This window comes from Bacillus rossius, chromosome 18 (assembly GCF_032445375.1).
Source record: "Bacillus rossius redtenbacheri isolate Brsri chromosome 18, Brsri_v3, whole genome shotgun sequence".
Taxonomy (NCBI): domain Eukaryota; kingdom Metazoa; phylum Arthropoda; class Insecta; order Phasmatodea; family Bacillidae; genus Bacillus; species Bacillus rossius.
Genome location: NC_086345.1, coordinates 16499090 through 16516620, shown reverse-complemented (window position 1 = coordinate 16516620; position 17531 = coordinate 16499090). Strand labels below are relative to the sequence as shown.

General features: G+C 43.9%; 1 protein-coding gene across 3 annotated transcripts in view; it reads right to left on the bottom strand.

The window, feature by feature from the left end:
- LOC134541120 (protein cappuccino) overlaps positions 1 to 17531 on the bottom strand; it is a 136739-nt gene that overhangs the window by 112629 nt on the left and 6579 nt on the right. For all 3 annotated transcript variants that reach the window (XM_063384301.1, XM_063384300.1, XM_063384302.1), the window contains exon 2: positions 12694 to 13927. In XM_063384301.1, coding sequence (XP_063240371.1) covers positions 12694 to 13927 — 1234 coding nt within the window. The remainder of the gene's footprint in view (positions 1 to 12693; positions 13928 to 17531) is intronic.

Genomic DNA, 17531 nt, shown 5'->3' with positions numbered 1-17531 from the left:
TTTGTTTTTATTAGCGGGATAAATGTTCATAAAAGTAAAACAGCAATAAAAAAATTAAGGAACGTTAGAATTCAAAAAATAAATAGCCATAAACCATCTAGGAAAAATTTCGCATCGAATGGTGGTAGTTTCATGTCGATACGATCAGTGGTTTAGGCGTGATTGAGCCTCAAACGAAGACCATTTTCATTATATATATATATATATATATAGAGTAGAGAAGAAGATTTACCATCCAATATTGCATATATATGATTTTTTAAAGATACAGATTAGTCTGAAGTAGCTTGGCTTCTGGGTAGTAGCCGCGTCTTTGGCGAATAATGCACCGACATTTCGGTCGACATTGCAGTTGCCATCATCAGGGATTATTCGCCAAGGACGCGGACTAGGACTACGACTACGACCCAGAAGCCAAGCTACTTCAGACAATGGCCGTGAAAGCCCGCGAACATTATCATTACAGATTTATTATTGATAAACAATAAATTTGTGTTCTGATTTGAAAACGGTTGACAAAATACAAGGAATTTGTAGCAAAACGGTTATTTATTTAACAATATGTATATAACGGAATATGTAACTCACTGCACGATATACACAGTAGGACTGAGTGACTGAGGTTAGGTGAACGAAGAGCCTATGATGTACATTCTGTTATTGCACAGACCCGAACAAGCCCGAATATCTACCTTCGGCCAACTTCGTCAGTTTTTTTTTGTTTATTACTTTACAAAATTGTGCATGGTTGGTTATGTTAGGTTAGAAAAAACTACATTAAAAATACTGTCAAATCATTTTAATGCCGACGTTGGCCGAAGGTAGATGTTCGGGCTTGTTCGGGTCTGCGCAGTACATAATGTACGTCGTAGGCTTCCCTTAGTGAACGAACAGTAGTGCTCACGTGGCGTGGCGGTAGAACTGGAGGGGGGAAGCGGTGTTGCCAGAGTGTGCACCGCCTGTGTGTGACTGCGAGTCATCTGGGAGGGAGGTAGTGGGGGAGACCTAAGATGCACATAAAGTTCTGCCATTCCCGATTACACCCGAACAATTCACCTTCGGCTAACTTCGGGATTTGTTTTATTTTTGCGCAGGAAAAATGAATTCAAATATCAAAAGTGGTAGGTTAGGTTAGCTACATTAAAAACACTTTAAAACACTTATGGACGGTTAGTATGGCTACATTAAAATAAACAGAGAAATATAAATATATAGGTATAAATAAACCCGAGGTTGGCCGAAGGTGAAGTGTTCGGGTGTAACCGGGAATGGCATAACTTTATGTGCATCTTAGGCTTCCCAGGTAGTGGTCCTGTTGTCTGCCCCAGATGCCAACAATCAAGAACCAAGAAAACAATCAAAACACAATTCGATTTGTTCCGATTTTTCTTATCTTTTCTGGTGGTTCAATCGATGGTTTCTGATAGTTTTATGATCGAGTCGCGACCTACCTGTAAAAACCTTCCGCGACCCACTAGTGGTTGGGAACCGCCGCTTTAAACCAATGCCGAGCGTGATAAAATTTCGCAAATTGTGTTTTTTTTTAACTGAATTTCTGGACGCGAACCACACGTAGTTTCCGCACCCGCCGCTAGACTTACATCGACTATCGAAACACTGAATTTAAAGAGCGATATTTATAAAAAATATATATATAATGAAACGGTTCCGATGAAAGCTAAAAAGATTTAAAAAAAAAAAAGTACTAAAACCCCGGCACGATTTTAGACAAGGAAATATATTAAAAGACTGCCCATCTTTTTTTCAAATTCGTTTAAACGGTTAATACTATCAGTTTCTCTTTGGCATTGTGAGCTTTTGTTCTGCGCATTTCCGTTCCATTCGCGAAATTACTCCCCGACAAATGCCGTGTACCGAGCGTTGACGTGTCAACGCGTCTAAAAACAAAAATACGTGCGAGGATATGACGATGGGGGGGGGGGGGAATGCAGAGGGTGGGTCTTCGACCACAGGTTGCATACCGTTTTTTTTTTTTTCCTAACCTAAGTTAAAACTAAGTGTGTAAGGGAGGGGTCTAGGTAGGGAAGACTCTAAGTGCGTCTCAGGGCAAGCCCTACACGCTCTAAACATGCGGGTTTTTAACCATGCAGAAAAGGTCACGTGCATCATGTGCTAGGAGGGGATTGGCCAGCCATGGCAGACGAGGTTGCATACCGTGACCTCCTCAGGAGCGACAGTGGACCATAGCTTTCTTCCCCTTCCAACACCTGCTATCCCCCCTCCTCAACCCACCCACTATACCACCCCTCCTCCCCTCACCGCTCAGCCCATCAGCTGGGAAGCCTTCTTTTCACAGACGAGAGAGCCAAACACCCGATCGTGCATCTTCTTTTTTTTTTTTGGTTCATTGTAAACAAATATGGCGGTGTTGATGAAAGGAAAGGCCATAAACAAGGCAACGGTATTTAATTTTTTTTTATAGAGGAAATTTCCTAATTGAAGAAACGTACTTCGTGGATTTGTATATTTCTCATACCGCATAAAATCTAGGAAGTCTTTGTCTTCCACAAATATTCTCGGAACGCCCCATATCCCGTGAATGTTTATTTTGGACATCTCATGATAACTAATGGTCAATAAGGATAGGTTAGCTACGTTATAAATACTTTAAAACATTGTGGACTGGTTGATTTGGTTAGGATAGCTACATTAAAGATACTGTGAAATCATGTAAACCGTTTCCTAGCCCTGGATACCTCACACATTAAAAAGTTATTTGCTAAGCAACCATGAAATGTTTTTACAGTATTTTTAATGTAGCTATACTTACCTAATATAACCAACCATCATCCACAATGTTTTAAAGTATTTATAATGCAGCTAACCTATCCTAATCGACCGCAAAATTTAATGCCACACCGGTTTATACAATGAGATAGAACGGAAAAAAAAAAAAGCGAGCATGAACTTCGGGGAACTTCGGGTGTGGCTCTCTCGTCTGTGAAATGAAGGCTTCCCATCACCAGCTATCCCTCCCCTCCTCCCCCCACAATCACTTTCCTCCTACCCCCTCCCACTACACCATCTAACCCCCACCCCTCCCTAACCGATACGCACGACGCCCGCAGAACCGGTTTCAACGCTCTCCCCGGCCGAAATCAAGGCTGCATCAACAACCTGCACGTTTCTCTACGTTCAAACCACAAGGCTCGAAAACCATCCGATCCAAGGCCAGCGCTGCTCAGCTAAATATTTTAAATCACACCCTCTCTCTTATACCCCCACCCAAACAAAACCAAAGGAGGGCCGGACAACACACGAGTTTTAACGTGAAAAATAAAACTAAATTTCCCCTCGAAATTAAATTAAAAATTTTGACTCGGGCCATTTTGTGGTCACTAAGTTTCGCAGCGAATTTTTAAAAAGTCAATTTATTTCACGATCCCCGTCAAAACTGATTATTTACAGGCACAAGACAGGAGGTTAGGGGCCGCATTCAGCTCCGCCCCTGGGTCCGCTACTGGCGATGATGGTATCCCTGTTAGATGCAAAATGAGACGCCTGAAAAACGTACCAGACCAGGCAGTCAGTAACGTCCGCCAAGTTTTCTCATGCCAAAAAAAAAAATCCTCGCCTTGTACCAGTCAATGGGATCAAAACTATTTTTGGATTTATTTTTATTCGTAACAGTAATTTAATTTCCCATTAAACAGTTGAGTTTTACTGTATGAATAAAAACAATTTTTTTATGGGCAAGATAACAGCCGCAATTTTCCAAAACATTTTTTTCCCCAGAGAGATACATAAAATATAGACCTAAAATCTTCCGCAAAGTTCTTTAAAGGGCAACATCGGACAAAAATGGCACAAATGAGGGAGGCTTCCCCCCCCCCCCCCCTTTTACCTTATAGTACACCTGTGCGAAGCTTCGGCTAAACCAATCAATTGAAGCTTTTTTTTTAATATTCAATTTTCCAACATTTACTTTTGAAAATATAACGACTTTCAGGCCGTAAGGTTGCCTGTGGATACCGCACAGTTCGCTGATGTCCGAAGAAAATAAGGGCGTTGGTTACTAGCATTTAGTTGACGACTCTTTAATAATCTTCCTTGCCTTGTCGAGTGTACTTTTTCACCGCGACAGGCGCAGTTCGTTGAACTCCGTTATGGCTGTCTAACTGTTCCAAGGTCACCGTGAGAACGGAAACTCGATGCAAACTTCCTGCCTTCCGGCATTGCCGCGTGCTTACGGAGTTGGCTCGGCTAGAGTTTCTTCACGAGCTGGGACACAAGCACGTGTGCATACAGAGAGACTCTTGGCTCGGCTAGAGTTTCTTCACGAGCTGGGACACAAGCACGTGTGCATACAGAGAGATTCTTGGCTCGGCTAGAGTTTCTTCGCGAGCTGGGACACAAGCACGTGTGCATACAGAGGGAGTCTTGGCTCGGCTAGAGTTTCTTCGCGAGCTGGGACACAAGCACGTGTGCATACAGAGTCTTGGCTCGGCTAGAGTTTATTCACGAGCTGGTACACAAGCACGTGTGCATACAGAGTCTTGGCTCGGCTAGAGTTTCTTCACGAGCTGGTACACAAGCACGTGTGCATACAGAGAGACTCTTGGCTCGGCTAGAGTTTCTTCGCGAGCTGGGACACAAGCACGTGTGCATACAGAGGGAGTCTTGGCTCGGCTAGAGTTTCTTCACGAGCTGGGCCACAAGCACGTGTGCATACAGAGGGAGTCTTGGCTCGGCTATAGTTTCTTCACGAGCTGGGACACAAGCACGTGTGCATACAGAGGGAGTCTTGGCTCGGCTAGAGTTTATTCACGAGCTGGTACACAAGCACGTGTGCATACAGAGAGACTCTTGGCTCGGCTAGAGTTTCTTCACGAGCTGGGACACAAGCACGTGTGCATACAGAGGGAGTCTTGGCTCGGCTAGTTTCTTCGCGAGCTGGGACACAAGCACGTGTGCATACAGAGGGAGTCTTGGCTCGGCTAGTTTCTTCGCGAGCTGGGACACAAGCACGTGTGCATACAGAGGGAGTCTTGGCTCGGCTAGAGTTTCTTCACGAGCTGGGACACAAGCACGTGTGCATACAGAGGGAGTCTTGGCTCGGCTAGAGTTTATTCACGAGCTGGTACACAAGCACGTGTGCATACAGAGAGACTCTTGGCTCGGCTAGAGTTTCTTCGCGAGCTGGGACACAAGCACGTGTGCATATTGAGGGAGTCTTGGCTCGGCTAGTTTCTTCGCGAGCTGGGACACAAGCACGTGTGCATACAGAGGGAGTCTTGGCTCGGCTAGTTTCTTCGCGAGCTGGGACACAAGCACGTGTGCATACAGAGGGAGTCTTGGCTCGGCTAGAGTTTCTTCACGAGCTGGGACACAAGCACGTGTGCATACAGAGGGAGTCTTGGCTCGGCTAGAGATTCTTCACGAGCTGGGACACAAGCACGTGTGCATACAGAGGGAGTCTTGGCTCGGCTAGAGTTTCTTCACGAGCTGGGACACAAGCACGTGTGCATACAGAGGGAGTCTTGGCTCGGCTAGTTTCTTCGCGAGCTGGTACACAAGCACGTGTGCATACAGAGGGAGTCTTGGCTCGGCTAGTTTCTTCGCGAGCTGGGACACAAGCACGTGTGCATACAGAGGGAGTCTTGGCTCGGCTAGTTTCTTCGCGAGCTGGGACACAAGCACGTGTGCATACAGAGGGAGTCTTGGCTCGGCTAGAGTTTCTTCACGAGCTGGGACACAAGCACGTGTGCATACAGAGGGAGTCTTGGCTCGGCTAGAGATTCTTCACGAGCTGGGACGCAAGCACGTGTGCATACAGAGAGACTCTTGGCTCGGCTAGAGTTTCTTCGCGAGCTGGGACACAAGCACGTGTGCATACAGAGGGAGTCTTGGCTCGGCTAGAGTTTCTTCACGAGCTGGGACACAAGCACGTGTGCATACAGAGGGAGTCTTGGCTCGGCTAGAGTTTCTTCACGAGCTGGGACACAAGCACGTGTGCATACAGAGAGTCTTGGCTCGGCTAGAGTTTCTTCACGAGCTGGGACACAAGCACGTGTGCATACAGAGAGTCTTGGCTCGGCTAGAGTTTCTTCACGAGCTGGGACACAAGCACGTGTGCATACAGAGAGTCTTGGCTCGTCTAGAGTTTCTTCACGAGCTGGTACACAAGCACGTGTGCATACAGAGAGTCTTGGCTCGGCTAGAGTTTCTTCACGAGCTGGGACACAAGCACGTGTGCATACAGAGAGTCTTGGCTCGTCTAGAGTTTCTTCACGAGCTGGTACACAAGCACGTGTGCATACAGAGAGTCTTGGCTCGGCTAGAGTTTCTTCACGAGCTGGGACACAAGCACGTGTGCATACAGAGGGAGTCTTGGCTCGGCTAGAGTTTCTTCACGAGCTGGGACACAAGCACGTGTGCATACAGAGGGAGTCTTGGCTCGGCTAGAGTTTCTTCGCGAGCTGGTACACAAGCACGTGTGCATACAGAGGGAGTCTTGGCTCGGCTAGAGTTTATTCACGAGCTGGGACACAAGCACGTGTGCATACAGAGAGAGTCTGGACACGACCGCCAAGACAAAAATTAACTGCTTCGCAGGGGCTGGTGTACGTCTTCGAAGTTGGGGCTGAACAAAGTTTTCTATTCTAAATAATAGAAAAGTATTTGAGATGTAACACTGAACGGCCTGGGTTACCTTCAAGTGAATGAATTTTGCTACAACGACCGCAATACGGTGGCTATAGCAAAAAAATAAATAATAAGGGGATAGTAACCAACCAAATAAAATGTGGAAAATGAAGTTGTCCAACCCCACCTCCCCCTTCTACCCCAAAAAATGCAGACCTTCAGTTTTCCATTTTAAAAAATTATTATTTACAATTAAAAATTCAAAGAAGTTTACCAGCTTTTGGAAGCGCTTTATACCGTAAATCGTATAAAGGTTTAAAAACATATCTTCTTGTGATAAAACAGACGACCCAAGTTCTTCGGTCGAATTCAGACTCGCCCTGTATACATAGGCTCCCCTGGAATTAAGATGTCCATCACTGTGGGTGGTGAGGGGGGGGGGGCTATTGTGCTTGTAAATCGTGATTGAGAAACGGGGTTGATAAATTTAAAGGCAAAACTATGTTTTATGGAAAACATTAAAAACTTTTCTGCTTATTGCATTGGTTCATGCTAAAAGCGTACATAGTAGTTAATATTTTTTTTTGATACAACTAACCACTTCTGCGAACGGTAAATAAATGTGGGTTGAAATACAAAAATAAATGCATAATTATCTAAGTCATCACAACATCAAATCCGTTCGAATTGTTTGTAAGTCTTGTAATTTTTATCTAAATCCTGGTACATAATCGTCCGTACCATGTACGCTAACAAATTCGTTCTAATTAATTTTTTCTGTGATTTGCTGGTGTTGATTAGGGGAAAAGTACGTTAGTTTTCACCGTGTGCTCATAATAAATTATTTCTGTCCATATTCTGATGGTATTATTATTCCTGTCGAGACTTCTACTGATGTTCTCCGAGTGCTTCTGGTTATTTATTAGAAATACATCTCTGCGCACGAAAATATTCTTACTTTATGAATTACGCAATTTTATTCGGAGTTATTTGTAATTTGTGAATTTCTGCTACCAAATTATCACTTAAAATATTTTTATCCGGTGGAATTCAAACAAAAAAATCCATTACTCAAATAATATGCCTTGAGACAGCTGAGAAGCACCATCATGGAAGACGAACTTTATTCTCCTTGATGTCTAGGAAAGCATTCCTTCTCTTGCACCGTTAGTGAGCATCCCGCATACCACATTAAAAAAAATTACCTCACACAATTACGTGGCGACATCTGTTGGCAAGAATCGGAACTATTTGCAACAAGTTAATTTGCATGAAATAAATTAACTCTCGCAGCTGAAATGAGTCAAAGACAGTTGAATGGTGTTATGCATAAATGAGTTAACCAACAAAAGGAAAAATAAAAGTTATTGAAATAATATTGTGTAGGTAAAATGACACTTTTAATTGAGCTGCTAATTTTTTTTAACCGACATTCCTTGCTACTATGCCATCTTGCGACCAAACATTCAACGCACTGCCACAATACCGGTTATTGTGTGTTCAACATTGAGCTCAATTTATTCAGTTGAAAATGTTTGTGGGTTAACCCAATTTTTACATAACACCGTCCAGTTAGAGCAATGTTTTCTCGTAGCCACATAACCTTGTAGTCTTTTAGACTTGTAGCCTCGTATAGTCTCGTTTTCTTTGTGACTGCCGAAACGTCGCAAGACAATTACCCTGACACGGCCTACACCCAGAAGCCAAGAAAATGCAGGCAATGGCCGTGAAAAGCGTGCGATCTTTATTAACGCTTACAGTCGATACTATTAAATTATATAACTGGGTCTTTCTTTTCACGGACATGCTGTATTTCCCGGAAGTGGCCCGCGGACCACCAGCTGCCTCATCTCTGGTTCAGGAAATAATTTCCTTGCCATCACACACCTATCGTGGAGAGAAGCCTAAGATTTACATCAGGTTCTGTCCCTGCCCGAACACGCCCGAATATTCACCTTCGGCCAACCTCGGGATTTGTTTTATTTTTTGCGCAGGAAAAATGAATTCAAATATTAAAAGTGGTCGGTTAGGTTAGCTACATTAAAACACTATGGACGGTTAGCTAGGTTAGTATAGCTACATTAAAATAAACAGAGAAATATAAGTATATGTATATAAACCCGAGGTTGGCCGAAGGTGAATATTCGGGCGTGTTCGGGCGGGGACAGAACTTGATGTACATCTTAGGCTTCCCTAATTTCAACTGCCATCGCACACCTCGCGTGGAGGCTGTTGTTCGATTCCAGCTCGAATGATCCCGTCACCCGCGCATTCTTGCGTAGAAGCGTCGACGGTTATAAGGCCTCTCGAGCCGGGCTGAACGGGGGAATTAACGACCGAACGACTATGGAGATCGCTCGTCCTAGTAACACGCGGTAACCTAGCTGGAGGTCGATGACCCCGGAGCGAGATAGCCGCAGTCATGGCCACGTGACGGCGAGAGACGAGAAAAAAAAAACTAGCGCTATACACTGTAAAACATTTTTTTGACGTGACAACGTCTAATAAATCGATGAACGCCGGCTGCACGCACGAAAAAAGTGTCGTGTCCCGTTACGCTCATTGCACGCATGCGCCGCATCTATCTCTCTTCCACTCGATTGGAACAACCATCGATTTGACTTTTTCGAGGCACATTAAACTTGAAACACTCCCATTCGTTTCCTACTTTTCCTATCATCGTCCTATCCAGAATAACACAGATTAGAAGAAGTTAGCAAACATGTATAAAAGTTATAGTTAAAGTAATAAACATATTTGAATCAATGAGTGCAAATAAAAGTACATTTATCAATTAAACTGTAGATTTCATTTCACTCCTTTGTATCCATACAAAATAAAAATTCAATTAAAATGATTCAATTTTATTCATAAAAGTATGCAATCATTTCATCAATGTTTTGTTATTACGTTGTCACGTTAAACTATCGTCCGTAAACCGACTTTAAAGACAACCAAATTTTTTTATTTCTCGTATTTATAAGGTTAGTTTTTTTCTCAACATGGGTACATTTTGTTGGATCTTTAAGAGTTAAAATAACCTTAACTTCAGAAAATAAAACAATATTGACGTGTACATTCTGAAAAAGAAGTTATCTTCATACAAATCACAATACTTGACTGATATGTGAAGTCTCTTAAAAAAAATTTTTTTTATATCATTTCAGCTGTACTATAAACGTGGCAACGGGGCACTTTTACACATATTCGTTGGCGTGCCTTTTTTTTCCCACACTGTGTAAACGTGCCCAACATTTTACAATGCACCATTTATTACAAAATACTGTTTGCTAAAAAGGTTAGCAAAATATTTAAACATTTAGATTCAGCAGGTCAGACTATACTTGTATTTTAAAGATAAATGGCATACGAAAGCCAGACTGAGACAGAGAAGTTCAATATTTTCTGTGTTTGCAAGGTGGCAAGGAAATGCACGAAAGCATTGACATATTTTCGGCGCACAACTGAATAATTATAGGGTGGTTTGTTTACGCCTATGTGGTTCCCCATAACAGGAAGCCATTCCATTCGTGGAAGAAAATTATATTGCAAGTACACACTGATTAAACATAAAACACAGTCACTAAAACCAGTTTTCGAAGATGCTATCACTAGGGCGTGTCTCATTCTTAATCTGTAGTGAGCACTTACGATATCTCGCCAATGCGCGATTTCAGCCCTTAAGAGCTGTCCTTGTTTCTGTGTGATCTGTTGCCAGATATACACCATATACCACCAGTATACCACCATATACCACCACAATGTATATAAATGATTTATTTTAGTAAAGTAAGGTGTTCCTAGCTTAGTTCTCAATACTTAAAATTGTTTCCTTTAGTTTTGTTTTTGTTAATAATTTAAATTGTTGACAGTAATTTTGTTTAGGGTTGTTTAATTTTTCTTTGGATTTATGTTTAAATTTTACTTTTCAGCAAATAATTATTTGGACTGAAAGGCCGCATCTATGGAAACTACGCTCTATACAAAACTATGTAATGTAATAACTTTTTTTTAATGTTTCTGAAAAGTTGTATTTTTCAAAGTAAAGTTTGTAACTAGAATTTCGAAAATTCATTTTCCTGTTGTTTTTCACCTGATACGTACTCTTTAATAATTGCATTCTAAGGAGTTGTAATTGAAAGAGGTTTCAAAATTTTATTTTTTTGCGAATTTTTTTTTTTTTTACATAATTTTATACCTATTAATTACATATACCTTTTAGATAATAGCAACTTAATTTATGGAATGTCTTGTTATTTATATTGACCGACTGCTACAAAAAAGCTTCTATGTTAAATAACAATTAGTTTTTATCATTGATTTCTTTTTGGTAGTATAACAACTGTAATAATACTGCAAACACACACTAACTTAATGGTCTTAGAGAAATCAACAAATTTAAAAAAAAATTAAAACTTACAACAATTAAATGTAGTATACGAAATAAGTATTTTTTGTTGTTGTTAAGTAGCCGGTTCGGATATATATGCAGGCGCCATTTAAAGTGTACTGCAAATTAAGCGTGAGACGGCCAATGTTTTTTTTGGGCGTAAAACCAACATGGCGCAGACCACCGAGGTGATAAAAAAAACTTCATGCAGTTGCATGTTACAGATTATTCAGGGAATAATAAGTAGGTAACCACTCATGTCAGAGCAGAAGTACACCGCCGAAAAGAGCCATAGGGGAGTGTATACGCCATTCCACTGTGACCTGGAGATGTTTTGGATACGAGCTGCGACGAGAGGTTGAGACTACCCATCCCAGTAACCCATTCAGATAACCTGTGGTTGACTAAAAAAGGAATCCCCATCCCTGGAGTGTAACAAGGCGCTTATCCAGGTCTGTCACGTCTCTCGGGCACCTAATCAAGGTCTGTCACGACTCTCGGGCACCTAATCAAGGTCTGTCACGACTCTCGGGCACCTTATCCGGGTCTGTCACGTCTCTCAAGCACCTTATCCGGGTCTGTCACGTCTCTCAAGCACCTTATCCGGGTCTGTCACGTCTCTCAGGCACCTTATCCGGGTCTGTCACGTATCTCAGGCACCTTATCCGTGTGTCACGTCTCTAGGGCACCTAATCCAGGTCTGTAACATCTCTCGGGCAAATTATCCGGGTGTCACGTCTCTCGGGCACCTTATCCAGGTCTGTAACATCTCTCGGGCACCTTATCCGGGTCTGTCACGTCTCTCGGGCTCCTTATCCGTGTCTGTCACGTCTTTTGGGCACCTTATCCAGGTCTGTAACGTCTCTCGGGCAAATTATCCGGGTGTCACGTCTCTCGGGCACCTAATCCAGGTTTGTCACGTCTCTCGGTCACCTTATCCGGGTCTGTCACGTCTCTCGGGCACCTTATCCGTGTCTGTCACGTCTCTAGGGCACCTTATCCAGGTCTGTAACGTCTCTCGGTCACCTTATCCGGGTCTGTCACGTCTCTCGGGCACGTAATCCAGGTTTGTCACGTCTCTCGGTCACCTTATCCGGGTCTGTCACGTCTCTCGGGCACCTTATCCGTGTCTGTCACGTCTCTCGGGCACCTTATCCAGGTCTGTAACGTCTCTCGGGCACCTTATCCAGGTCTGTAACGTCTCTCGGGCACCTTATCCAGGTCTGTAACGTCTCTCGGGCAAATTATCCGGGTGTCACGTCTCTCGGGCACCTAATCCAGGTTTGTCACGTCTCTCGGGCACCTTATACGTGTCTGTCACGTCTCTCGGGCACCTTATCCGTGTCTGTAACGTCTCTCGGGCACCTTATCCAGGTCTGTAACGTCTCTCGGGCACCTTATCCAGGTCTGTAACGTCTCTCGGGCACCTTATCCAGGTCTGTAACGTCTCTCGGGCACCTTATCCAGGTCTGTAACGTCTCTCGGGCAAATTATCCGGGTGTCACGTCTCTCGGGCACCTAATCCAGGTTTGTCACGTCTCTCGGGCACCTTATCCGGGTCTGTCACGTCTCTCGGGCACCTAATCCGAGTCTATCAAGTCTCTCGGGCACCTTATCCTGGTCTGTCACGTCTCTCGGGACGCGAACAGGTAACCACACACGCGACACCGGACAGAGCGGCGGCGGCGGCTACTCACCGGATGCGAGGCAGTGCTCGCTGAGGCGCGTCGGGTTGAGCTCCACCTTCCGGTGGCGCACGACGGTGAAGCTCGGCGGCGGCTGTTGCCTGGGGGCGGCGGCGGAGCCGGGGGCGGGGGAGGAGTCATCGTCCAGCTCGTCGGCGCTGCGCGACCTGTCTCCGGGGGCGGCGGGAGTGGTCGTAGCCGCCTCCTCGTCCAGCGCGTCCAGGCTGTGCGACTGCGGCCGGGGGCGGGGTTGTTGCTGTTGCTGCTGTTGCTGTTGTTGCTCCGGGGGCGGTTGCTGCGGCGGCGGCGGCTCGGCCACGAACACCGCCGAAGAAGCCTCCGAGTGGTCCGTGGACGGCTCCTCCACCAGGGTCAGCGTGACCTCGTCCACGTCTACCGCGCCGGGCTGGCGGCCGCTGACCATGTCGCCGTCGGACAGCTGGCCGCTGTGCGGCGTCAGGGGGTCCGTGAACACAGACTCGGAGCTCGACTCGCGGCTGGCCGGCGTCAGCTGCTGGCGGTTCGCGCGTCGCCACGAGTCCGTGACTAGGTAGGTGGGGGGTCTCGCCTCCTCTTCCCCTACTCCTCCTCCTACACTTCCTCCTCCTACACTTCCTCCACCCTTCTGCTGCTGCTGCTGCTTCTTCGGAGCGGACCTCTTCGCCGCCTGCTCCTTCTTGTTCCCCTTCTTCGCCTTCCCCGGGCTCCTCCCCCCACCACGGGACTTGCCGTCGCCTGAGCCCTGCAGGTTCCCCATGCTGCGGCGGATCGACCTGAAGAAGTTGGAGATGGGCCTCAGGTTCTGGATGAACGTCGACGAAGAGAATCCGCCCGTCGTCCCAGTCGTCGTCGGCAGGATCTCCGGGGAGCGGGGGTCTATCACCACGATGGAGCCGGACAGTACGTCTTCTTCGTCGCCATCTTCGACGTCTTCGACGTCGTCGTCGTCGTCGTGGCAGACGCGCGTCTCCTGGGACTCGACCCACCAGCGCTTCACGAGGTCTTCGCCGCTCGCCAAGACGTCGCATCGGGGCAGAGGCTCCTTCCAGAACCTCCACGAGCTGTAGGCGGCGCTGACATCGTCGTCATCGTCGTAGTCGTCGTCCCCAACTCCTCCTCCAGCTCCTACGACGGCGAAGGCGAGCCCGACGACCCCTGGACGCGTCGACACGCGGCCGCCATCTTGGCCCGGCGCAGACGACTTGCCGGCGCCGGCGCATGCGTCAGAGCCGGTCCCAACGGCGCCCTGCGACACAGACACAAACACTGACACACATACGTACGTACGTCGGGGGAGAAAATCAATATTAAGGGTTTCCGCGCCGTATAGTCCCGTCGCCCGACCGGCCATGGGCTTGACCCGGACGTAGTATTTTTTTTAAAGGGCGAACATTCACTGCAAATACGTATATTTCTTTGTAAACGGAACAGAAATAGTCACGTAAAATTAAAAATATTAGTAAATTTGTACATTTTACATCAAAACAACTGTGACACCACAAAATAGTGCTCGTAGTAATAATGTGTTGTCCCAGTACCTCCACTAGTTTAAAGTTATTAGTAAATAAAAATAAAAATATTACTGAATATTCGATAATCTTTTCTATTGGTTAAATATATATATATATATATATATATATATATATATATATATATATATATATATATATATATATATATATGTATGTATATAAAAATTTTGCTGCAATTTTCGTACGAAACACTCCGCATTAACTCATACATGCAAGAATAAACTATAGCCAAGTGTTATACGTACAAAGTTACAATATGTATATTTTTTTTACAAACTATTTCTTGGCAACTGGTTTCCAAATGAATCTTTCGTGAAAGTACGGAAATTTTTTTTTCCCTATAAGTAAGTGACACGTTCGAATACATTAATCGCGGTCATTAGAGACGACGAGGGAGTGATGATATGCTAATGGAGCATTGGCAGGAATGAATGGGTGGTAGATAAACGGGAGTACGCCGAAAAATGGAGACGTCCGCTACGTTTCTCCGCTTACGATATACTCTGTTAAAACTTGGGGAGGATAAAACCTATTGAAGACCTATTAATCCAGAGTTCACATACTATAAATTTTAAATGCTACAGGTCAATACAATTGGCTTCACAATATAAATGTTATCATATCTGTAAGATAAATTAATGTAATTTAATTATTGTGTAATTATTCTCAAATGATTTTAGTAATACAGTACTGCCAGCTTCCAGCCGTCAGTAATCTCATTTTAAGCACACATTTAATTCAACAAGCGTTCAACAAACACTATGCTGTTTAGAATACACACTAGAATATACACTAGAAGATACACTTCTATACAGTAACGAGATAATTAATTTGTCCATTTATTAAAAAAAATTACAGAAGCTTGTAAATCACATAAATTTTTTTAAAAAAAATTAATAAGTTTTAGGATTCATATTTTTGTCAAGTACTTTACAAAAGGTTTACTTTATTATTACAAAAAAAACGATGTTTATCATACGAAATACAGATTTTGAGACGTCCTTCAGTTTGTGGTTTTTTTTTTCTTTTCGTATTCAATTCATAACATTCCATAGTTCTGTGACTACATTTCTGAATTAGTAATTATTACTGACTGACAGTAATACTTGGAAGTACTGGAATATATAGCCTATACTAACCGCAATGAGATCAAATACATATGTATATTTGAGAGTTACAATAGTTCACAGGGATCGCAAGCTTTTCGGGGGTCATTGCCCTGCAAATTGCCTGGATTCTGGATTGTAGCCGCGTAGAAGGCGAAGATTTCACCGACGTTTCGGTCGACCTTGCAGTCGCCATCTTCAGATACCTGCTGCCCTGGAGATACGTAGACTACGTCCAGTAAAATTATTTTTTACAGCCGTTTACTAGGCAGCCAAGAAACACTTGAAGGGGGCGGAAAAATTCTCGAATCCCGCGTGTGTGTATGTGTATGTGTGTTAAACTTATTTGCTGAGGGGGACTACGATATTCGAGCGTTACGAAAATTCCGATCACATGAGGGGGAATAATTAGATAAGTGGTGGGGGAAACCGGCAGGGGACAGGTAGACATTGCGCAGCACACTTGCATAATTCCATAATTTAGAGCTTGCATACCTGCATTTTTTTTATCTGCAACCTCAGCCAAAGAGAATTTTTTTCTTCATATAACCTACCTAATAATTCAGTTTTTATTCTATTAATGATTTCATGGAAGCAAAACTATGCTAAAAATGTATTATTATTGTTATATGATGTACATTATTTGTTTTGTACTATTATTTTTGTGTATGTGTATATGATTGTACTTAAATGTGTATTCATAATGTTTAATATTCTTGACGAGTCCTATACTACATGTACAATATAATTGTATAATTTTTGTAGTCGACTTGGACAATAGAACTACTATACTACTATACTATACTAAGAAGTGTTGACTCCACGCACACATTTTGTTTAATGCGTGAGTTTACCCTAATAGTGCAAAAACTTACAAGTCTATTGCTATTGAAATAAATTGGGAACCTTAGGTACAAGTTAAGCGACATGCGCAGATCACATTTACAGCTATGGCCGATGTAAAGTTGAGTATTGACATTTTTTGATGTGCGACATCTTAGTTCTCGGTACACAGCAATTGGCGGGAGTAATTTCGTGAATGGAACGGAAGTCGCATGGAACGGAAATGTGTAACCACGGTGCTGCCATCTGTGGCGGATGGCGCGAACCAAAGTTTACAAAGCCAAAGGGAAACTTTTTAATGAAATTTTAACAAGCTGGGCAGCATTTTAATAAAATAAAAATTCCTTGTTGAAAACCAGGTCCAAATCCGGGGTTTAGAATTTTTTTTATTTTTAATTTATCGGACCAGTTTCATTGTATTGTTTAAAATTTCGGTCTGCTAATCAAACGGTTCGATAGATGACGTAGTTGCTCCGGCAGCGAATTCTAGCGGCGGGTGCGGAAACTACGTGATTCGCGTCAAGAAACGTAACTGAAAACACAATTAGGGTATTTAAAGAATTCTACGTTAAATTTCTTGTACGGGTTTCGTACTGTAAGTAAGTGTATTCGCAGCTCGTTACAAAGGTTGGATGTTAAAACATATCTGGCGAGTACTGAAATTATTTATTGAGTAATGTGGAGTGGGGTCCCATAAAAAAAATTACTTCCGCCCGGGTGGGGACGCACCACAACGCCGAAATACCACAACGCCGAAATGCCAAATTGACCACAACGCCGACAGCTAGAAAACTGCTGTGTACCACAACGCCGAAATACACAAACGCCGAAAAATGTCATTGCAGGACTGCCACAAAGGTTAGGTTAGGTTGACTAGGTTAGGTTAGACTAGGTTAGGTTAGACTAGGTTAGGTTAGGATAGGCTAGGTTAAGTTAGGTTAGGTTATATTACGCTAGGTTAGGTTAGGTAAGGTTAGGTTTGAATGTGGTATTTCGGCGTTAAGGTACATTTAAGAAACACACACAAATTCATTCAGTTGTTATTTCGGCGTTGTGGTACACAGCAGTTTTCTATCTGTCGGCGTTGTGGTCAATTTTGACATTCGGCGTTGTGGCATTTCGGCGTTACGGTAACGACCCCTCCCGGGTCATTAGTTTTCCCTAGACGGCCCTGACCTTCCGTTTGTCATCGCTCGGTTTACTCTGTATTCCAGTCGCGACCCATGACGTCATGCTTGCGTCCGTTCGCAAACATTCGGCCAGACTCTGACCTTGGGAAAACAAGAGACCACGTGGTTCAGCTGTGTGACTGTTTCAACTCATCCTTATAAATAATATGTTTGAAGAGATGACGACATGGGACCACCGG